The 25,196-nt window shown below is 36.9% G+C and overlaps 1 protein-coding gene across 19 annotated transcripts in view; it reads left to right on the forward strand.

Annotated features, from left to right (window-relative positions):
* nfixb (nuclear factor I/Xb) overlaps positions 1–25,196 on the forward strand; it is a 189,707-nt gene that overhangs the window by 58,629 nt on the left and 105,882 nt on the right. For 11 of the 19 annotated variants that reach the window (XM_073813763.1, XM_073813764.1, XM_073813774.1 and 8 more), the window contains 2 exons: positions 3–68; positions 9,595–10,126. In XM_073813763.1, coding sequence (XP_073669864.1) covers positions 3–68; positions 9,595–10,126 — 598 coding nt within the window. Of the gene's footprint in view, positions 1–2; positions 69–7,957; positions 8,633–8,667; positions 8,909–9,594; positions 10,127–25,196 lie in introns of those variants that run through there. The other 8 variants (XM_073813767.1, XM_073813766.1, XM_073813772.1 and 5 more) reach the window with 3 other exon arrangements.

Here is a 25,196-nt window from a genome sequence, read left to right on the forward strand (position 1 = left end):
AGCCTCAGTTTGAACGTGAAAGCAGTGTGTGGCAGTCAGGTGCATCGGGCCGTGAAGATATCTCAGTGGTATGTTGCAATCGGACACAAATTTAGTTGCCTCAAGATTTGTGATAATGCTTACAGCAACAATGCACTTAGCAGACCAGAAGATTTTGCCTAGAGGACAGAAAGAAAAAAATGCACTATATATCTTGTATATTAAGATAATCACTTCCAAACAACCAGACTAGGAGAGATAAAGCCGTTTTACATACACGACAGGATTTCGAGTTTCTCCAGGTGTTCCTATAATGCCAGAAGATTTGGGTTTAACACAAAAATAGGATGTTAGACTCACTTAAAAAATGGAAATCATGTCATCATTTACTCACCCTGTATGAGTTTCTTTATTCTGTTGAACACAAAAGAAGATATTTTGATAAATGATGGTACACTGTAAAAAAATTCCGTAGAAATGGCAGCTGGGTTGCCGGTAATTTACCGTAGATTTAAATTTATGTTTTTAACTGGCAACATTTTGTTCAAAGTTAAATGAACATTAAAAATTTACAAGTCTTTGTCTTTATAGAGTAAAACTAAAAAAACAGCATCAAGCAAAACTGGGAAATTCTGGGAAACAAAATCTGAAGCAAAAAACAGAAAAAGGTTGATGATGACTTCTGGTTCCCAGAATGCTTTGCATGAGGTTGTTATTGTATAGTTTTATTCTGTAAAGATAAAGACTTGTTAATATTTAAAATTGATTGAACTTTGAGCAAATTCTTGCCAGTAAATTACATAAATGTAAATCTACGGTAAATTACCGGCAACCCAGCTGCAATAACATTGAAATTTCTACGGAATTTTTTTACAGTGTAAGCACACAGTTAACGGTACCCATTGGCGTCCATTGTATTTGCTTTTTTTTTACTGTGGAGGTCAGTGGGTACCGTCAACATACCGTCATTTATCAAGAAACATATACTGGAACAACATAAAGGTGAGTAAATGATGACACATTTGTCATGTTTGGATGAACTATCACTTTATCAGGTAGACTATCAAGACTTTTTTCAATTAAATCATATTATAACAACAAACAATATTACAGCTACATTCATTGTTGCATTAAGCTGTATGGTTTATTCAAGCACTCATGCATTTAATCTGAACTCTTGTTTCATTTTTAATAATTGATTAATAGTTCAATATTAAAGTTTATTTCTAGCCACACTGTTAGACTTAACTGTAATTAATTACTACAGTTACTTACCACAAAATGCCCAGTAAAATACCATCATTTTCTTTTCCAGTTCATTACTGTAATATCCATTGCATTAGGGTAATAACATTTAATTTACAGTGATTTACTGTATGTTTTAAATTAGCGGTAGACTGCTGTAAAACAACAGCAGTAGTGCTACTGTAGTTGAATAAAATAGTGTTATAAAAGCATATACAATGGAAAAATTAAATATATCTATGTGCCTACGACACAGGCGACCTGGGTTCAATTCCCCTTCAAGGTCATATTTTTTTTTAAACTAGGTTACAGTAAGGGTATTATACTGTAAAATAGAACTGCGGTAAAGGCATCATATTGTAAAAAAAACATGTACCGTTATGGTACTGTTATGGGGCAGTTACAGCAACACATTGCCAGTTAGTTATCGCATATATACAATAAAAAGTCTAACAGTGCACTTACTGATATTGTAGCTGTTGTTTGTTTGTTTTTTATAAACTACATCCTTTCCTGCAACACCTACTCGGGAAATTATGTTATAATGAGTTTTATCTTAGCCATCGCTGTTTACGTTGCATTTATACAGCGCAGTTATGTGCCTCCTTTTGCCAGCGAGGGGAAAAGAAATCATGGGGATGTATGAGATCATACTGTAATTTGATGTCAAGGCGTACGAGATGTTATCACCTCAGGACTGCTAAATTTGAGGCATGTTTGATGAAACGGTATGCCGCTATACGTTGAAATGTTATGTAGATATAATCTGCTGTGGTCTTTTTTTGCACTTCCTTTCTTACATATTAAGTTTTGCCTTTAGCAATGTTTAATTCAATGAGCTCAGAAAGTACAATTCTTATTAAATATTTTAACATATGAGTGTTCTTTGCATGCTTTTTCCTAAAAATCGCTTATTCGGATTCGTGCCGTGGTTTCTCCAGCGCTCAGAGACCACGTCCCTCAAGGCCCTCTGGGATACATGTGCCATTCCTCTCCCCACTGCCACAAATTGCTTGCAGATTTTTCACACGTAGTAATGTGCCGGTTTGTAAACTGGGGTAATTGCAAACACCACCAAACACAGCTACAGTTTTCGTCACGCATCACAAGCAAGCCACGATCTGTACAGGCACGGCGAAGTCGTCCTCCCTGGCGAACTTTATGGTGATAAGTTAGTGTTTAAGAGAAGCTGATTTGCATTCATCACAAGACGAGCAAAAGCAGGTGGCAATAAAGTTTAAGAGCGAGAGTGAAAAGAGTTGGGTGAATGGATCTGCGTAAAAAAGCACTGGTTGATAAATGATGTTTGGGATACAAAGGGGAGAATGGGGCTAGTTGTCACACTTTTTTCTCTGACTTTCAACAACAATCATAAAAAAGTTTCTCTGTATACACTTATATACCAGCTACAAAAACGTATAAATAATATCACAAGCACAACAAACATTTGCATAATGTTGTCAAACGCCTATTCTTTTGAGATATAGTGACAACTTGCCCCATTGTAAATATGTGTAAAACAAGTGATGTCACTCTGCAAGAGTGTGTCAGCACAATGCAGTTTTTACTGCGCCTGACTCATCTGACACTGTCTTTCAAAAATCAAAACAGACCCGCAGCACAATGCCAGTGAGAGGAGGGGCAGACGTGCATGCTGCACCTTACCTGTGCCAACACACCTGTTCTTAACACACATACACACACGGCATGTCACTGAAGTGTAAGTGTTTACGTGTGTGTGTGTAGCGGTGTGACACAGATGTGAGTGTGTCTGTCAGCCTCTTTACGGCTGTGGTTTGGTCTATGCTGGCACACTGGCATGTCTGGACTGGCATCGTCACCATCACATACGTTGATTCTCTACGATCTCCACCTCCCTCAAACTCTGTCATGTTGGTATTTATCACTTTTACTCAGCCTTCTCATGTCTGTTTTGAGGCATGTCTGCCCTTATCTAAAAAAACATCAGCTCTCTACTCTCTCTTTCATTGCGTTCATGTCTTTATCTCGCTTTACATGAGTGGGCAGAATCAGCCATTATGTTTGTCTTTGTTATGGTGTTTCAGGGTCACCACAGGTCACTGGTCAGAAAAGCATGGGTAACTTGAAATGTAACTAATCACACCTGCTGTATAAATGTGGATCAGAAATTCACAAATATATATTTATTAAATATATTAAATTTGTGTTTTAAAACTTTTATTTGCTTTTATTGAAACCATCCATTACTTTTTTTGTTTTACCTCAGGATTGTCTTTTCTAGATCAGAAACAGGCTTGACTTGTATTATAATGTTAGGATTGTTTTTCTTTTTATTATAAAAAACGTAAAATTAGGTATTTTAAAATGCATACTTAATAATAATAATAATAATAATAATCAATCAACACGCATTTTTCTTTATTATTCCGCAATTTCACTGTACTTGTTTTTAGTAGCGGTGTTGTCTCTATATAAACAAACAAAACCTTTATTTATAAATTATAAAACAAAGCAATATTTGTTTCTTTAATAATTTATGGTAAAATTGTTTTTATGTAAATAAATATGACCTGTGTATTTCTGCTTCCTCTGAAAAAAAAACGAAAACATATTTAACAAACGTCTTTATTTCTTTGACAGTCGCAATATTTAACAATAATTTGTGATTATTATGTCTTCATAAATATTTTTCTTACATATCGTTTTAATTTGTTTCTGTTAAATTAGATTATTATGTCGATTGATCAAAACGCATCGGATTGTAATCGAATGGGTCTGTCATCCTGTATTCTGTCTAATTTCATTTAACTCCTTTTCTCTAAATAACCTGAGATATGCGCCTGGAGTCTGGACTCAACATCATTATATTCATCAACCGAATAAAAAGTGGTTTAACAGAAAATCAGGAATATTCATCAATATTTTTTTCATCATGAAATTTTTTCCGGTTTGATTAAATTGCCAGTCGGACTCGTTTTTTTTTTTTTTTTGTGGATTATTGAAACAGGATCTGAGTGTCTATGTAAGTCTTTCAGTGTTTATGATGTTTTAATGTTTGTTTTTATCTTTATTGTTGCTCCAGCTCAGTAAAAGTAGGCTAATGATTATTACCTACTTTTGTTTATTATAGAATAAATGCAGCGTTGCCAACTTTTAGCCTAATTGCTGATTTAGTGTAAACTGGTCCATAAATTAAATATTAATCATACAGCTCAAATATATTAAATATTTGCTTATGGATCTCTGTTTTTTTTTTTAAACCAAACAGGCTTGATAAACCAGATGAGGTGGAGTTTGATGTGCCGTGATGTGCTGAAGTAATGAATAAAAAGTAAAATACTGCGGAAAGGGCAGAATTATTTCTCCCGTCGCAACCTATGAATAATGTATATATTAGGCTTACACAGAATTATCAGTTTATTTTATTGGCTGCGTGACTTCCGTGTATATGAATTTTGGACATATTATGCCAGGAAGAGGCATTTGCCAGGGACAGGCCTATATGCCAATAATAGTGCCACGCATTTTTTAAAGCAGTGAAATTATTCAATTCGTATACATTATTCACAATTATGCATGCTTGGAAGATCAACTAATTTTCTTTGGCCACACTGGAATTTATCTGCATCGATTTGAAGGTGTTTGGGTGTGTTTTTCTTCATTTTAATTGATTTTACTGACGGTGACAAACTAACACGCATGATTCTCTGGCGCTTTCCAGCTCACTCATTTCCACCCGACTGCTGGCACGCTGCTCAGAGATGATGTCTTCTCTCTCTTTAAACATTAATATTGTTTAATAAAAAAAATAAGAGGGTTTGTTTTTTAATTGAGCTGGCAGAGGCTTCTTTTTGGTCGGAATCGCGCAGGTGACGCGCCGCTGAGGATGTTTGGCACGAACATTCAGTAAGTTGCTAAACATTAAAATGCTAGCTACTTTAACGTGTCAGTTTATTTGACCATTAAAGATGAATCGAGTCACATTTCTGGGATCTTTTGTGAGAAAATGATTTATGAATTTGATTCAGGCTATGATTTATGGATTTTTGAATGTTAGTGGAATAAACTGGTGACGGCAAACAGAAGTGATACAGATCTGGAAACAATTGTCTTTTCAAAATACTGTTTAATCCTTGCCTGTTTGCGTGTCGTTTTTGCGCCCTCGAGTAGGCCTTGAGTAGGCTAATTAATAAAACATTTACAAGTTACATTTTTGTAGTTTGTTTACGTTTGCCAGGTAACCTGACGCGTTAATAATTATTATAAAAATATATTTTACATCAGCTATAACGCGACCTATCTGATCAAACTTTACAATCGGATTAAAATTCTCATAATTCAGCAAATTCTCATCATTCAGAATAGCATTCCGACATTAAAGGGATAGTTCAGCCAAAAATAAAAATTCTGTCATTATTTTCTCACTCGTATTTTGTTACAAACCCGTATACATTTCTTTGTTCTGATGAACACAAAGGAAGATATTTTGAGAAATGTTTGTAACCACATCATTCGTGGACCCCATTCAATTCCACAGTATGGGAAAAAACGAATACCATGGAAGTAAATGGGGTCCACAAACGGTTTGGTTACAATCATTTCTCAAAATATCTTCCTTTGTGTTCATCAGAACAAAGACATTTATACAGGTTAGTAAATTATGATAATATTTTCATTTTTGGGTGAACTGTGCCTTTAAGACACAGGCTACAGGATATTTGTATACTGTAGTAAACTACCGGTATGCATAAAGTCCTAGATACTTAATAAATAATAATAATAAATATTAAAGTAGGCCTACAGTCTATACTATTAGTAAATACTGAAGTAGGCCTTATTTTTATTAGTTTATCAATTCACTACAGTATAGTTAATACTATAATACATTAACAAAGTGTAGTAATTATTACAGTACTACAATTTACTACAGTCTTACATACTAAAGCAGGGGTCTCCAACATGGTGCCAAAGCACATTCTATTAATAGTCTCAATTGTAATATTTATTTATTAATTTTTTTTATATTAGCTTGGCTTGGTTTACATTATTTTAAACAATACTAAAACATGATAACAAGTAAAATAAAATAAAATCAAAAAGTAGCACTCTAGATTGTTTTATCCATTTTGGTAGACCTTGTTCATAAATATATATATATATATATAAAAATAAAATCACAATCAATTTCTTTGTATTGGCCTGTTTGTTATATGGAATAAGTGATTGTGTGTTTTAGGTTTTGAGGGTGCACATGTTGATCATGTCCTCATTATCTCATACTCACACTGGTAGCACCAGAGGAAGCCATTAAGGCCTGTGTTTCAAACAGAGAGGGGATTGTTTGAAATAAAGGTGCTGCTTTTATTGAACAAATGCATTCATAAACAAATTCTGCTCTCCTCTGCTTGTGCGCTTCAATTAGCATCTTATTAGAGACCCCAAGCAGGTGCTGGGTTTGACACGTAGACTCCGGTTTGAAAGAGCAAACTCTAATGAAGAGTTATGGAGTGATGGGAGAGCGTTATCACCTTTTTTCTTGTTTTCTGTGGGAAGGGAAGTCATTGAAGCGATCAGTAGTTGTCTGGCTGTTATTGACAGTATGTGTTTCTGTGTTTGTGCTGTCAGTTATAAGATGTTTGATTCAGATATCGTATTTTCTGTCCGAATGAAATCTGTGTCTTCAGCATCTTTTGAAAATTTTCAAAAAGTAACCCTAATAACTTTTGTGAAGTTTTCACAAATTAAGGTAGTTTAGAGTAGTATCCACATTGCAATATTTTTCATGCATATTGATGGTCTGCTTTTTGTAAAGGCTGATGGGCATGCCCATATCTAGTCCAGTTTAGCAAAAAAATTGCATAATATTTGTTCAACATTCTGATAAACAAAAGTGTGCATTATTCATGGGCACGACTCACTTTGATACTGGCACAATGTCTCAGTTGGGTACTTTTACAATTGTCTCATTGATACTGATATCTATCAACACAGATGAGAGTTGCATTTCACATCACCTAGAGTTTTCTATAATGGTTGAATGAGGCCAAATGCCCAGAAACTCTCACCTGACTGTTATGTGAAAAATGTTTTGCGTAAAGTGCTGCAAATCTTTATTCTTACGCAATACCGGACAGCTTAGTATAAGATGCTATCTCCTTTCCTTTGGCCTGTTCTTTCATTTCCTCGTGTTTGGTGTAGTAATAGATGAACGCAGCATATGTTTGTTTTAAATTAGAGATGCACACGACGGCTTTCGGGGAGCGACGGGTTCGTGGTGCCCTCGCCTTTGTCTCAGGCGTTAAATCCACGAGCAGCTGCCGGCTGCAGGGTCTGCTGGGAGTTTTGGGGAGCTGCGTGCTTTCTCCCATCGCCCTGTGCCAAGGTGGCACCGCACAAGCCGGGAGAGGGGAGGGATCGGGTAGCCACGGCGATGGTGACCACGACTGTGACTTAAGAGGATGGTTGCCATGACGAGGCGGATGGGATGCTGAACTTTGCCTCTGTGGCAGATAGGAACTTGTCAAACGGGCAAATTGTGCACCGTCGGACTGGACGGCGTGCTCTTTCTCTCTCTCGCTGTCATTCTCCCCATCCCCCTTTCCCCTCCCTTTCAGCTCATCAAGCTAACGTATTGGCTGAGCTACAGGCATCTTGTTGCCAAATAGGTGGGCCCTACTCGCGTTGGCAAAGAATCAGGCAATAGTTAAGGAAGGAACGCGGAGAGGACGAGAGAGAGCGGGCGATCGAGGGAGAGAGAGAGAGAGAGTTGGAGAGAAAAGGAGTAAAAAAAGCAGACGCACTTGCGTTTGCCAGCGGTCCTGCGAGCTCGTCCAACATTGATTCGCTTCTTTTTTTTCTATCCGTATTCTGTGCTTTGCATTAGCCAGCTCCCCCGCTCCCCCACCCTTTTCGTCGCAGGAGTGTGTATGCATGTGTGCGTGGAGGCGCGTGTGCCTGCATGCGTTATGCGTGCGCCGCGTCTCTGAGTCTTCTGCAGGACTCTGAGATCTGAGAAAACTCTCATTGCACTTTGCCAAGGATTTTTTTCCGGCATTGTTTAGATACATTTTTTTTTTTTTGGGGAAAGTACAAGTGTTTATTTTCAGCACAGGTTTTTATTCTCGTACTTTCACTTTTTTTTATTAATATTTGTTTTTAGTTTCTTTTTGCAATAATCACTTTGTCATCTTATAATTTAGCAAAGCTAAAAAAAATTGTAAGAAATTTGACGATCTTGAAATTCCCATCTTCCCGCCGGCAGTTGGAACTTCTCCAGCCTTCTTTCAATTTTACCCAACTTTTTGCCAATTCTCCGTCTGTGCCAAGCCAGCAGTTGTTGTTTCGGTGTGAGTGGCAAAGAACTGGTGCGGGTGGATTTTTTTCTATCCTGAACGGCGTGCCAAATTTATGATGAGAGTGCAAAATGGTAACTAGCAGCCTTTCTCTCTTTCTGCTCCTGTGTGTGGTTTGGTTTTCCTGGTGCTATCTTGCCTTCTCGATTGTTGAAATGTGAACATGCCTGGATTTCTGCTGCACGTCTGCAGCCCGCAGAGAGGATTTGATGGCAGGTCTTGAAGGAACGCAGTTTAACCGCGGTCTTGTTGTGGCGAGAGTTGGCGGAGAGGGTCTGGGGCACGGCGGCCCTGGCACTGGGGGACCGTGGCGCGGTTTAGGCTTTGTCACTGAACGTTGTGTGGTGAAGGTATTCTTGGATGGCTGAATGAGTCTTTGGTTGCTGTGGGGATCGCCAAGCTTTCCTTGGCCTGACTTGAGCTAAAGAATCTTCATTCTCTGAATGACAGAATTTGAGAATTCCTGTTCGCCGGATACAAAAGTCCAAAAATGTTTGAACTGTTTAAAAAAATAGCCATCAGTCTAAGGATTTTTTGCATGTTTGTTTTTAAATGTCTTCTTTTGTGAAGAATATTTAAATGTACAAATTAATTACTGATGGCTAATGACATTTTTTTTTTTACATAATTTAATTTGGCAACAATTAACTAAATTGGTATTTTTATATATAAAAAAAACCCCCCAAAAATAATAATACTTTTCCAAATCAGTAGTTTTGTTTTTTTGCCAGTAAAAATATCTAAACATACCTAATACATTGATCTTGCTTTAAATTATAAGATTTTAAGACAAGGTTTTCAGATAATCTATCTCTGATTACATTTTTTTACCCAATTTTTGTAAAAAATTTGGTAAGGTATCTAAAAAAATAATAATCCAATTATGATAATAAAAGTAATTTTATAATTCATAAACTAAATATATTTTATCTAAAAATAAGTCTTTATCTTAATAAATTTACATTGTTTTAACTTGTTTTTAGTGGCAAAGTTCCCAAACATTCTAAAGTTTCCTGTATTTTCTCTTTCCCAACAGGATGAATTTCATCCCTTCATCGAGGCTTTGCTGCCACACGTCCGTGCGTTCTCCTACACCTGGTTCAACCTCCAGGCCCGCAAGCGCAAGTACTTCAAGAAGCACGAGAAACGCATGACGAAGGACGAGGAGCGCGCCGTCAAAGACGAGCTGCTGGGCGAGAAGCCCGAGATCAAGCAGAAGTGGGCGTCGCGTCTCCTCGCCAAACTCCGCAAAGACATCCGGCCGGAGTTCCGAGAGGACTTCGTGCTCACCATCACGGGGAAGAAGGCGCCGTGCTGCGTGCTCTCCAACCCCGACCAGAAGGGCAAGATCCGGCGGATCGACTGCCTGCGGCAGGCCGACAAGGTCTGGCGTCTGGACCTGGTGATGGTGATCCTGTTCAAGGGAAGCCCACTAGAGAGCACAGACGGAGAACGCCTGGTGAAGTCCCCGCAGTGCTCCAACCACGGCCTGTGCGTCCAGCCACACCACATCGGGGTGTCTGTCAAAGAGCTGGACCTGTACCTGGCCTACTTCGTACACTCGCCAGGTGAGTCAAACACACGCACTGGCACGAAATCTAGGGTCAGGTTTGGTTCCGGGCTGTGTTCCAAAAGTATACATGAATATACGCACATGCACTTTTTATAATGATGCTTTATTGTGTTTGTTTGTGTTGATGAGCTGGTGTGTGTGATTGCATTTAAGCATGTGTGTGTACAAAAACAGCAAACAAGTGTGTGTGTGCGTGTGTGTGTGTGTGTGTGCTGCAAGCTTTGGTTGTCACACCGGCTGGGAGAAGGCCAACTGTCCCTGCCATAACACACAATTTGACGCTTACACACACACACACACACACACACACACACACACACACACACACACACACACACACACACACACACACACACACACACACACACACACACGGTTCAGCTGTACTCTTTCAGAAGCAGAGTATTCACATTTATTTAACTTTTTTTTAATTACAATTTATGGTGTGCAATTAAAATAATTTTCTAAAAATTTGATCATCTATAAATTTTGACATTTCCAATTTAAATACTGTACAAATAACATTAACAAGACTTAATAGTGAATAGCATTGCATTGAATGTCATTTTAAAATCCTGAGACCTGTATAAGTAATTCACAAAATAAATACGATTACATGCTTAATAATGCGTATGTACAAAAAATTATAATTTGATTAAAATCAAATTTTGAAAGTTTATAAATAAATTTTATTTATAATATTTTTTTAAACAAAAATTTATTAATTTTACATTTCTGGGAAAAGAAAGCATCTCTTTCTCACCAGATCATATCTGCATTAACCTTAAATTATACGTAACGTAATCATTTAGTTATTGCAAGCAATTGCAATATGCACATTTGCAATATTTTAATAATTTCAATATACCGTGCACCCCCAGTTATATCTTAATAAATGTGTATGATAAATATTTCATGCATAATATTGTATAAGTAAGAAGGAGGATGCAAGATGTGCAGATGTTTAGTAATAATCCCACTGGTTTGTTTACAATGTCATATTTATGTATTTAGTTTTCTTCGGTTTGTTTTACTTGTCATTTATCAGATTGACTAAATCTGTGGCAGTTTCTGGGCAAACCACAGATTGGCAGTCACAATTTTCACAGTTTTAGATTTGTAAGTGTTTAAAGGAGGCTCGGTTATGTAGTCTCAATGCATGACAAGACGACATTGGACTGTTGTGTTTTTATGACGACACAGAGATATAATTCTGATAGTTGGCTGGAGCTCTGAGAGATTTTGTTGTCCATGTCGAGTCTTTCTCGCTCCGTGTGAATCCCAGCATTAGCCGGTTCCTTCCTGTTTAACGGTGCGCCGGGTCTCCTGCCGAATATCCTGCCTTAATCCGGATACAAGTAATGGCTTATCATCAGTTTGTGTCCACACTGACACGACGTTACTAAAACATTTGTTTGTTTATTATAAACACACAGACAAACTGTACGAAGTTGTTCGTGTTTCGTAAAGATTATTTGCAAAACGATCATTTTTGTGCAATTTTAAATGGCTAGATGTAGTCCAGGAACGCCTGCCAAAAATCAGGCCTGGTTTTGATCATGTCATCTTTGAAAACCAGCGCTTGCATTTCGATTCCAGCATTGGAACAACAAGGGATCCGGTGATATTTGCGCATGGTGTCGATCATTGTGTTTGTGTAATCGGTTGCATTTAGCGTCTCGCTCCGCATTGACGGGATGTGTGTCGTATCGCCCCGTGGGTGCCGTTAATGACGTTAAACTGTAGCCGGCTGGAGCTCTGTACCTTCGAAACACGTGGATTAAATACCCCGGAGCGCGCTGCGTTAATTACACGCGTCTTCTCGCCGCACGCCGGCCACGTTAATGACGATGATTAATGAAACGTTGGAGTCTTCGAAAGAAAACGTCCCGCTCTGTGTTTGTCAAAATGATGAATGCTTGCTCCACAGTTAGTCATCTCTGGAGCTCATCTCATCATACGGCTTCCATTATCACATAGTCATGATAAAAACATGTGCTGCGTCGAACTCGCACGGCCGATTAAATGCCAAGTCCTGTAGTCAGACGGGCGGACGAGAAGAGCTATGAGAGACAGAAAGAGAGAGAGAGAGAGTCTGAAAGGCTGCCCGGGTTGAAAAGAGGAGCCACTAAGGGTGGCTTTTTTTCTTTCAAGAGGAAATAGATGTATATAGTTGAATGACAATGGCCTCTTCAAGTCCAGTCAGGCATTAAATCGCTTATTTCACAGCGATTCGTCTATTCAGAGTCTTCTTTTCCGCATCTCAGAGGTGTTAGAGATATCAGAGAAGTGTTGCTATTCTTGCGGAAGAGTTTTAACATTGTGCGTTTCACTGTTAAATTTATCCCAGCGTTTGTATTTTTATAATGCGTAAGTTTAGCAGTAACAATACCGCATGGATTCTTGTCATGCCAAGAATCGACATTTTTAGTCAAATATTTCACATAAATGCTGAGATAAAATTGTCTATGAGGATTAAAACTTGAAAAAACTTTATTGTCTTTGCACATCCCAACAAACATTTGGACGTGTGATGACCGTTGAAAAGACGTCCGTTCGTCACGTCCCGTCCGCGTTGAAAAATATATCCAAAATGAAAGTTGAGCCGACGTCTTTGACGTCATCTGGCCGTGAATTACACGTCTTTTCTGCACGTCCCTGGACGTCTAAATGCGCCGTATTTTGGATGTTTAAATGTGTTCCTGCATAGTTTAAATATATGTTTTAAGCCGTCATATAGCAAACATGTGGACGTTTTATGACCGTTGAAAAGATGACCCTTCGTCACGTCCCATCGCGGTTGAAAAATACCCTAAATTAAAGTTGAGCGGACGTCTTTGACGTCATTTGGCCGTGAATTACACGTCTTTTCTGCCCGTCCCTGGACGTCTAAATGTGCCGTCTTCTGGATGTTTAAATGTGTTGCTGCATAGTTTAAATGTATGCATATAAAATGAATATACACCCATTGTGTAACATCGTGAAAGGCAATCAATTGTATTGAGGTTTAACACATATTCACAAAGGTTCAAAATCGGTTCAAAATTGGTCCAGTCAGACCTGAACGTCCATAAACCGTTTTAACCACGTGTACTTCACAAACACATTAAAGAATACATTATTTGTGGCCATAACAAAAAAAGAAGCATGTTCTGATTTAGCACTTTTTATTTTTTTAACCATTTAACTATAATAACAACTTCAAAACACTTTCTATAAAGGGATAGTTCACCCAAAAATTAATATTTAGTCATTTATTCCCTCTCATGTTTCAAACCTGTATACCCTTCTATGTTCTGCTGAACACAAAGATATGTGAAAGAATGTTTTTAACAAAGCAGATCCCACAACCCATTACTACAATTGTAAAAAAAAATATTGACAGTTAATTGGTTGTGAAGTTACAAACATTCTTCAATCTTTGTGTTCAGCAGAAAATATAAAGGTATACAGGTTTGAAACATGTGGATAAGAAAATTATAACAATTTTCCTTTTTTGGTGAACTCTCTCTTTAACACATCACAGCTGTTTGGCTTTTTTGTATCCACCACCCCCAGCTCTTCCTGGAGCGTGCTTGAGGTGGTCTGCCATAGCTGCATCTATTTCCGAGTCTGTGGCATTTGGGCTCCACCTCTTCACAGCATCTGAAGGAAGAGAAGAATATGTTTCTTTTTAAAATAAATACAATTAAAATTTTGAGGTAAATGACATGCACTTACTTTCAAAATATTTATGGTCTACAGCTAAAATGATATATTAATATTATATATATTATTGTACAAAATATGCTCTGCTTTAAATAAGTGTTGAATCAGTTGTGGGGGATACAGCATTTGTCCCCTCCCTCTACAAAACCACTGTGGTGCCCTTGAGAAAGACCCTTAACTAGGTGTGTCAAAAAATGAACAGGATATTTCTGATAAAGACAGGTGAGCTGTGATGTCCCCTGAATAGATCAAGCATAACAATAAAATTACAATCAATATACAAGAACAAGTTTTTTTTAGATCAACATTCCCCAAATTACCTTGAATAACATAATACAAAGGTGTGCCTTTAAAAGACTTCTTTTCCAGATGTCCACCACCCCTCATATTGAACTTTGCCATAAGACAATTTGACATCATTCTGTGAAAGAAATGTAAGATTACTTCACCTTAGACAAATAACCTAAAAGGTCAATAAATCACAATTAACAGTAATGAGCAATTGCATAAAATGTTTAAACATACACTATGTGTTAACACTTCACAACTTCACTTGTTTCATCTACCATGTAACAAGTGCTATGAACTATATCCTCATCCCTAACTTTGGGTGACAAGTAATGGCTTACACTGAAATTATGTTTTGATTTCTTGTTTTCAGTATGGCTGACTGTTTAAGTCATTACGAACATTAAAACTTCTCAACAAGTGATGTGTGACGGATTAAATCCTGAATTGAAGTAATATAAATAGCTGGGTTAATTATGGTGGTAATCAATATATATTCCTTAAATATTATGCAGGATTACACAAATCAAGAGAAATACATACCTGTTCATAACGTTGTTCACGCAGTCTCTGACAGAATATCCACCAACTCAGACAGTTGCTGGACCTAAATGTGAAAACAATTGAAATAATGTTATAGAAAGATAGATGGAAATATAAATACATATTCTTTATGTCATAACTTACGCAGATCACCTTGTTATCAACATATTTGATGTATTCATAATGCACAATACACAGTCATATAGCATTTCTTACATGTTGCATTTGAAGGTGAGGCCATAGGTGAAGAATCAGGTAGTCTCCATCCGGTAATTTTTTCGTTGTGTTACCTCACCTGTACAAATAGAGTTAATTATATGGTAGTTTAAAATATTAACAGTAAATCACTTCACAGTGTAATACTGCATTAGTTATGAAATCAGCTGGCTGTACTTTTAGGTCTTTGTGGTTGAGCAATGACAGATATTATAAGCTCTGTATTTGTAACTATTAACTCAGATTCAGAGAAATGTAAATATGTTTATACTCTTAGCTTTGTTGTCACTAATGTAAAATCTTGCATGACACCTTGCATGTAATTTCATTAAGTACAATAAACATATTTTAAAAAATACATAGTAGTGTAAAATATTAAAATAAATCACTTTTTATATCAAAGTTTTTGGATATTATGTTGACATTCAGGCAAAACCCTGACTCATGGAATACATTTTTACCTAAAAATGAGAATGACATTATAAAAGGCAAAAGTGTATGCACTTAGGAGCCAAGCAATGTGTTTGTATAGTGTGGGAATGCACCAAAAAAAGCATCAGTAGCACGTACGTCTCATAGTGTCACAGCTTATTCTAGGGTATAGATCAATCACACCATTGTGATACCGATGTTTACTGTCATGAAGTGTGCCTGTGTAAACAAAATACACCAAAACAATTTATATACATTTTTGAGTTTCATATCAAAATATATAAAAGTCATTTTTGAAAGAATCATGTTTTTTCGTAGTATTAAGCAAAAGCAGTCAAAAACTTACAACTTAATGTAGGGTAGACAAAGTCAGGGGTCGGGCACGCCTCATCTAAGTGTGGTGGACACAAAACTTGATCTTTAGCACAAACAAGGACATATGAAACATTAGAACATTAACAAATGTGTAGACTGTTTAAGTCATATCTACAAAAATTAATATCTACAGTTTTCCATACCTTTTTTTATTGTTTGTAGAATGCACATCTTTATTTGGTTTGTGTTGACCTTCAACTGTAAATAAAACGAAATTGTAATTATTGATATTAACTCCACAATAACAACTCCAATTTGTTAATGTATTTTCAAACTGAGACATTTACCTGACTTGGGTTTTGGGTGGTTATATTTTGGAGGGTCTGTGTAGGACACAGTGCCTTTAACAGCTTGTTTATTTTTTATTTGGATGAGGTTCTGCTTTTCCTTTGTACAAAACAAAAGCAAAGGAAGTTAATCAAACAAACACTTCTGCTAAACTTTTAATGCAAAACAGTATTTAATATTTTGCATGTGCAATGTTTAGGCAATCAAATCATTGTAATTCCATTAATGCCAAATAACTTTTATTTTTCAGATAATTTACTTTCTGAAAGAGACTTTCAAGAGGCTACATTAATAAGTTACTTTGACTGTATCCTTAAACATACTTTATACCATGTATAAGTTCAAAGTACGTTAGCTTTTAGCCTTCTAGCTAATTATTGCAATACTCAGTGTGGACAATTCTGGCAACGTTTATTTCGGAGCCTTCGTGTCAAACAAGTAAAACTTAAGCACGTTAATCAAATAATACACAATGTAGCCTACTTACCCAACAGTAGATTTTGAATGATATATAGACAAAACTCCCTCGTAATCGCTCCTCGTGTTTGAATGTGAACTTCCGGAAGAACGCGTGACGTCACCACTATCTCGCGAGATAATCTGTCCTATCGCGGGATTTTGTAATATCCCCAGATTTATCACTATATTTCTTAAATTAATAGCACAGTTTTTGAAATTACATCCAACTCAGACCTAAATGGTGACCGGATATGTATCTGTTTTACATTTATATGCATACATTCAATAATAAAACAGCTTGGAATAATGACTAAAATGCAGTGTGGCTTTGCAATCACACTGGGCACTTTGTGATTATAATTTATTTAAACAAGATAAAGTTAATATATTTACTTTGTATACAAATCGTGTATTTCATAAAGATTATCCTGTTTTTTTCCTACTAGTCTAGTCTAGACGTGTAAAAGACGTCAGTGGACGTCTATTCACAACCTCTTAAAAACCTACTTTTTGCACTTAAATTAATTATTGCAGTATTAACCAAGGTGTAAGCACAGCATTTGCATATTTCACAATGACTTTATAGAAGGTTTATGATTTTTTATAGAGGGTCATGATGGACTATAAATGCACGTGTAAAAGACGTCACCTAGTGACGTCCTCTTACAACCGATTCACAACAGGGTATAAATATTGAAGCACGCGTAGTAAAAGTCAAAGTAACAATTATACATGCAACCCCATAGAACTATAGACATGTACAAATGTATCTGAATGCATTTTTATGAAATGTTCTGTGTTACATATTTTCACCGATTTGTGCCGTCATACCGCGACTATTTTTGGCCAGGGACACGACGTTGCGGTCGGACCAATGTTTGCTGGGATGTGTCAGCGTCTATCGGCGCATTGTAAAATTTAATTATCACACATATTTAGAGAAAAAATATGCAACAGCACTAAAGGCAAGTGCAGAATATAACAGTATAATATATAAACTGTATAACGTATGAGTACAAATAATGTATACAATTGCAGGTCAGCTCGCAAACTCAACTTGGTGATGATCCAAAGTCTAACAGGAAAAAGACTGCAATGTAATAATGTTACTAAATAAAAAAAACACAACGTTCTCATTCTCAGATTTTGATGTTATATGTTAGTGCCTGACCGTCTGTCAGAGACGAAATCCAGCGAGGAATGTGATAAGGTTGCTGGAAGCCATCGGGGTTTTGGGCAGCAAGAAAATGCTTCCGTTCCTTTTTGGCTGGCAAACAAGGTGAAGCGTCGTGTTGCGGACCGCTAACAGAACCCTGCTGCTGAGGCTTCAGTTTGGGCCGTAACCAGACCGACAGATCAGACGCGAGACCTCTCTGACCACTGACACGACGCTTTGGTCACCTTCACGGTTTCTGCTCGACGGTTTGATTTGGACCTGGATTTCATTTTGACCTTCTTTTGAATTGTGAAAGATTTATTCTGGCAGAATAAGAGTGTTGGGAGTGACAGGCCAGATCCCTAAATAGTGTAGTTTGGATCGGATTCAGAAGCTGGGTTTCTGTGTTTGTTGTGTATTGTAGGTTGTGTTTATGTGTGTGTGTGTGTGTGTGTGTCTGTGTGTGTGTTTGTGCTGAGTGCAGATGGAGAAGTAAATGATTATAAATGCTGAAGAATAATGATTCATCTTGCTACTATTTAGCTTGTTACACAAACATAAAATTAATTCATTTAAAATTATATATATATAATTAGATTTTGTTTCAAATTTATTTAGAAATGTAGAAATGTGAATAATAAATCCAAATATATAAAATATGTAATTTAAAAAATCTGCTTAAATAACTGTAAACTCAGAACTTTACTCTTTATGTTGATTTATTTATGTCATAAATGAAATACCTAATAAAATACATAATATATCATGGTTTCACAACATAGATATATCTTACTCACACTGTCATTTTGACATTTTGGTTTATTATTATTTATTCATACTTTCTGTTTTAAAACATTATGAATTTGTATTTATTGGCATTTCATTCATGTTTTTTATTTTAACAGCAAATATCTGATGCGGTATTTTGCTGTATAATTCTTATACAGTAAAATGTCATGATGTAAACATTGTTTAAATGTGATTATTTTTTTTTTAAATAATTTTATATATTTTTCAAAATTACTTTTATATTTTTGCTTTAATGTGTGTAGGTGAGAAAGTGTCTGGAAAAGCACACAGCACAAGAAAGTGTTAACAGAGAAAAGTAATGTGATGCTCGGATTGCCGTGATTTTTTTACAGACAAATTTAACAAAGTAAATGAAGCAGATTTAGCCTCTCCTACACATCAAAATGTGAAAATAATATTACTCTGAAAATGTAAAAGTGTCAAGTTTCTATAAACAGAAGCTAAACAAACATAATCCTGTTTAATAAGTATTAATAATAATAATTATTATTATTATTTGCATTGTTGCACTGTACAAAGAAAATGATGCATGATGTTAAAAAAACGTGGTTTTGCAAGTCATTTAAGTTTTTATAACTTATAATAACAAGTTGAAATCATTTAACTTAATTTTTTATAAAATATATATTGATTTGATAAAATTGCTGTATTTTTTTACATTTTGCATTTGTTAAAACAGAAAACACAGAAAATTGGTCAGAGAATGAAAGCGGTGTAAAATGCCAAGATAAAAACAAAAGGCCGTCTGCGATGGGACTTCGACTGGTGTGTGTTTGGCAGAGCTGCTCCGATCTCAGCTTTTCAAATCATGGCACACGCTTTGCCAACATCTCTCTCTCTTTCCCATCCTCTCCTTCCATTTAATTCGCTTTCCTGCCCTGTTCTCTGCTTACGTCCTTCCCTTTCTCTCATCTCGGCGTCAAAACCCCAACGCCATCTTAACGCCTCACAGCGCCGAGTCCGACGGAAAAACAAGCGACTACTTAAATAAAAATATCGATCTGCGAAACACTGCGTTGTGATTTGATATATTCCCTCTTTTTTGGAAGGTTTCTCTTGTAAATGATTCACGAATTGGCTACAGCAAATAATCCCGTTGCTATATGAAACAGCCATGTTCCAAAACAAAATGGAGAGTTTGGCAGACCTGATTTTGGCTGTCGGGCTTCTGCCTGCATACAGAGAGGGATGCATTAAAATGACGGTCCAATAGCTCATCCAGATAATCGTGTTTTTTTCACACAAAATTACTCTTAGGCGAGCCCCACCTGCCCTTCATCCGAACCGTCGCCAGTAGAATTACGGTTTTAAAATTATGCTTTTTCGACTTGTCGAAAATGTCACTTCGAAAAGTTTTCACTGTCTCGAGGGAAAGCTTGCATTAGTGCACTTTGTGAGTTACAGAGGTTGACATAAGGCCGCACAGGATTGTGTGTTTGTGAAGTTTGTGGTGTGATGTCATTTATGTGTGTGTGTGTGCTGTGATATGAGTGATACACTGGACAGCCTAATAGCAGCAGTCAGACTGAACGAATAATGATTGGAAAATGAGGGCTATTATTGAAGTTGAGTAAACAGCACAGGACTCTGGTGAAAAGACCTCATTCACCACAGCGCTGGAGTACACCGCTTTCTTCTCTTTGGGGGTCCTTCTGCGGCCCTCGGAGCGAGAGAGAGAGAGCGAGAGAAAGAGACAGTTTGTCTTACAAAAGTTTACCATGGTACACTAACAATACATCTACATGTGGTACTATAACAACACGGTAACTTTCACTTGAAAAGTTTGGTTCCAAAACCAATAAATCCATTTTGACTAATTTAGGTAAAAACATGTTTTCTATACCAAGATGAAAAGATGAAAACCACTATTTCCTGTTACAAACTTTCACATAGCATCTTTAGGTTATAAAAACATAAAACATTTTAATCCATCATTTGACTTTTAAAGATTTATTACTATAAAAACAGATTATTTCTCCACAAAATGCAATAAATCCATTTTTTTTAAATGCTATAAATCTATTGAATCAATATATAAATGTGAATTTATTTTTGCCATGTTATATTCATTTAGTTGACTATTGGTATAACTGATTAAAAAAATAAACATTAATGGCATTAATTAAAACACTTACTTTGTCATATTAAGAACACTGTCATTTCTGCTGTCATCCTTGGGACGTCGTCGCTGAACTTTTTTGACAGCGATCAGCTGTAAAATGTTTTGGTCCTGCTTTATTTTTGTTAATAATGTAAAGTTTTTCATAAGATCCCCTGGAGTCAATGTGTTAGCATGACAGAAGCTTGATGCTGTTGGGAGAACAAGCAACCGTCAATTTTCCGTCTCCCGAGTGCCTCCCGCGTAAATTATTAGATTTTGATGGCTTACGTTTCTTTCCCATCACAGAAAACCACCACAGGTTTATCAATGTCATCAAAGTATTATTTTGTTTTTGTTTGTTTGTTGATCACGAAGTACAAGATGCCGTATTCAACACGCCGCCATTGTTGTTTACAATGCGTGGAATGGTGTGCTGTGATTTGTTGAGCAGATTTATTGCATTCTGCAGAGAAGGGGGACTGCCGTTTATTGCGTTATGGGAAAAAAGGGAGAAAAGATGACAGAATATCACGGCGGATATTGTAAAATTAAGAGTGTACTTTTAAATACCGACCTGAAACAATACTGATTTGGCGGTAACTCTTTTTTTACGGTGTTTATTGCGTTTTAGAAACAAACTCTTAAAGGAATATTCCATTTTCTTAAAAGAAAAATCCAGATAATTTACTCACCACCATGTCATCCAAAATGTTGATGTCTTTCTTTGTTCAGTCGAGAAGAAATTATGTTTTTTGCAGGATTTTTCTCATTTTAATGGACTTTAATAGAGCCCAACACTTAACACTTAACTTAACACTTAACAGTTTTTTCAACGGAGTTTCAAAGGACTATAAACGATCCCAAACGAGCCATAAGGGTCTTATCTAGCAAAACGATTGTCACTTTTGACAAGAAAAATAAAAAATATGCACTTTTAAACCACAACTTCTCGTCTAGGTCCGGTCCTGTGATACACCAGCGTGACCTTACGTAAATGCGTAGTGACGTAGGGAGGTCACGTGTTACATATATAAATGCACATTTGCGGACCATTTTAAACAATAAACTGACACAAAGACATTAATTAGTATCATTCGACATACAACAACGTCGGAATGGTCCTCATTCTCAACACTTGTAAACACTGGGGCGGAGTTTCGCATTCGTCCTCTGTGACCTCTTGACGTCATGACGTATTGCGTGGGGTCACGCTGGCGCATCACGACCGGACCTACGAGAAGTTGTGCTTTAAAAGTGCATATTTTTCTTGTCAAAAATGACAATCGTTTTGCTAGATAAGACCCTTATGCCTCGTTTGGGATCATTTAGAGTCCTTTGAAACTCCGTTGAAAAAAACTGTTAAGTGTTGAGTTAAGTGTTGGGCTCTATTAAAGTCCATTAAAATGAGAAAAATCCTGCAATGTTTCCTCAAAAAAACATAATTTCTTCTCGACTGAACAAAGAAAGACATCAACATTTTGGATGACATGGTGGTGAGTAAATTATCTGGATTTTTCTTTTAAGAAAATTGACTATTCCTTTAACTTGTAACCTACTTTTGTCATTTATACAAAGGTACAACGTTTCATCTATGGTCAATCCTGAAAGCATGTGTGTTACACACCAAACAACATTAGCCGCCAGTCTTCAGTCTATGCATAAGCAAATTACTGAACCACATGTGTGTGTGTTGTCTTTGATCATTTTGTCCTGAAAGTATAGCTACATATTAGACAAAAACTCTTCAAAGGTGAAATGATTCATAAGGTTAATATTGTTTGTATTAATTGCTAATTTTCTTGCAGGGTTCGAGTTACGAAATTAGAATAAACTGTTTATATTGTCTTTATTTAGCTAGGTAAAGAGTTTGCACATTTGTGGTGTGTGTGTGTGTGTGTGTGTGTGTGTGTGTCTGTGTGTTTATGAGAGGAAAACACATCAGGGCAGCTCAGGGACGTGGAGTGTAAACTAGGTGCTAATGTTTCCTCTTGCCTGTTTTGTCAGTGCAAACGTTCTAATTAATGGGAATGGAATAAATAAATTAAGCTGTTATGTCTCTGCACAGCTGAGGAGAGAGAGAGAGAGAGAGAGAGAGAGAGAGAGAGAGAGAGAGAGAGAGAGAGAGAGAGAGAGAGAGAGAGAGAGCGCTGTGATTTTTCTCTTCTTCTTCCACTTATCATATTATGACCTATCAGCCCAGGGTTTGATTCAGAGGTTTAGTCAACACAGGCTTTATTCTGTCGGATTTATGAGGTATTATTTTAACTAATAAAATCATTATTCTTCATGTTCAAATTAATCGTGCATGTAATTAAATTTGTATAATGCATGTTCAAATACACACGTGTAAACAGTCACCGTTGGATTTTATTGTCCCTTGTGAACATCACACAAAAGTGTGGGTATGTCAGATACAAACCGGCTGTGTTCAGAATAATATATGTGACCACAAACCAGTTAAAAATAAATACGCTTTCAATTGATTTATGGTTTGTTAAGATATGACGATATTTGGCCGAGATGCAACTATTTGGAAATCTGGTATCTGGGGATGCAAAAAAATCTAAATTTCAAGAAAATCGTCATTAAAGTCCTTAGCAATGCATATTACTAATGATAATTACATTTTATATATTTATGGTAGGAAATTTACTAAATATCTTCATGGGACATGATCTTTACTTAATATCCTTAATGATTTTTGGCATAAAAAAGTTATAAGTTGTGCTACTCATGACTTGGTTTTGTGGTCCAGGGTCACATATTATAATAGTACTCTTATAAATGCATAGTACATAGTATAGGTACGATATGCATCCAGAAAAGTGCATACTGAATACTGAGAACAGTACAGTATGTGCTACATGTGATGACATCATGTTACAATGTAGCATGCTACTGTTAATGCATACCATACTTTTAATAGTAAGCAGCAGTGAGATGAGCCCTTGTGTTTGTGATTTAATGTGCTTCTTGGTGCCATCCCACAATGCCTTGCAGCAACCTTTACAGACACAGAGAGAGAGAGAGAGAGAGAGAGAGAGAGAGAGAGAGAGACACTCACAGGGAGGGCGAGTGCAGCTGCAGTGATTACAAGAGATTTATTGTGGTCTCGTTCACTCATTTAGTTTAATTTTATAGAGCCGCTTTAATTACAGTGTTGCCCTGAACCTCTGAACCTTACAGTACCTGCTTCAATGATAATGCTCCATTGTCTCTCTCCGTCTCTCGCTCGCCCTCTCCCTCGCCCTTTTGCTCTCTTAATAGATGAAATTTTAGTTACATTAAGATGCATTTAAAATCATAATGAAACGGTCAAAAGTTGCGATGGTGTTTTCTTCTGTATTGTTACGTATATCCGAGTGAAACGGCTTCTGGAATGTAGGGCAGGACTTGATTTTGTCCTTTGGGAATTGTTTGGATGCTCGGAATTCTGTCCATTGGACAGTCAATAGAGCTCTGCCCCCAAGCCGAGACATATGATACATACGTCCTCTATGGGGAAGATATTGTTTTTGATAAACTCAGCGAATATTGTACATGAAGGTCGCCTGTGCGCGTACAGGAGAATGCAATATGTAGCACAGGAGATGCGTTGCATTTTGTCACAATACGCAATGCTTTTCAAGGCTGTGCGTTCATCTGTGCGCGTACGTCTGCCTACGCGTAAAAAAACAGACTGTACTCCAGGCTTCAGACTTCCAAAATGTTTAAGCCTGTTGAAATGTAGTATTTTAGTTGTACCAGAGGGGCTTAAAATCTCATTGGCCTCCCACCATGTTGATGTTTTTCATTTCTCCAGAAACATGTTTCATGTTTTTTTTTTTATTCTCTCTTTCTCCTCTTCTGCTTTTCTCTTTAATCATCCCCAGTGACTCCTTTGACCAGATATACAAGGCACCGTGTTGGTGCCTCTGTGTGTGTCTATATGTAATGTACATGTACGTGCACATGTGCATGAAAGGGCGAGATCAGTCTACAACAAACGGCATCTGCAAATATCACATATGGGCAAAACCATCACGAAGCCCCCGTACACACGGTCCAGAGCAGCTGAACCCCACCTCACACCTGATGCTGGGGGACTCTGTGTTCCCCAATCTATTCCACAAACACAGATGGGACCTTGAAGTCTCAGGATGGGCCTCAGACCTGGGACTTTCCTAGCTGCTGGTCAAGGCCAGCTTGCTCGGATTGTGTGTGTATATGCAAGTCACTGGTTTTGAAGCTAGATCTGTACACATGTCTGTCAGAGGTTTATAATACAAGACACTCTATGCAGGGTAATTTTATTTGATTTTACGTGCTTGTATAATTATGCTAATTTTATCAATTGTGTTAACGCAGAGTCTTAAGAGCTTGCAAAGAGCTAGCCGGTGCAAATGTCTAATTTGCCATTAAAAACTACTGTCAGAAAAAAGACACACTGTGGAAAATTAGCGCTGACAAAAATGTGTTATTTTTGCACCTGACCTTATTGCATATACGTTTGTAGGAGTTTACTTATCAGACGCAAAATTTATGGAAAAAGAGTATTTAAATGAATCAAACAACGCGATTTACTAAGATTTGTGATTGTCCATTTACTGCTATTTGCACCCCTAAAAATTATTATTATTTGCTCTAGATTACTCGTGGGATTTAACTTTTTGCTAATTTTTCATTTCTAATGCGTTTATAATTCTTGTT

The sequence above is a fragment of the Paramisgurnus dabryanus genome, chromosome 3 (genome assembly GCF_030506205.2).
Source record: "Paramisgurnus dabryanus chromosome 3, PD_genome_1.1, whole genome shotgun sequence".
Taxonomy (NCBI): domain Eukaryota; kingdom Metazoa; phylum Chordata; class Actinopteri; order Cypriniformes; family Cobitidae; genus Paramisgurnus; species Paramisgurnus dabryanus.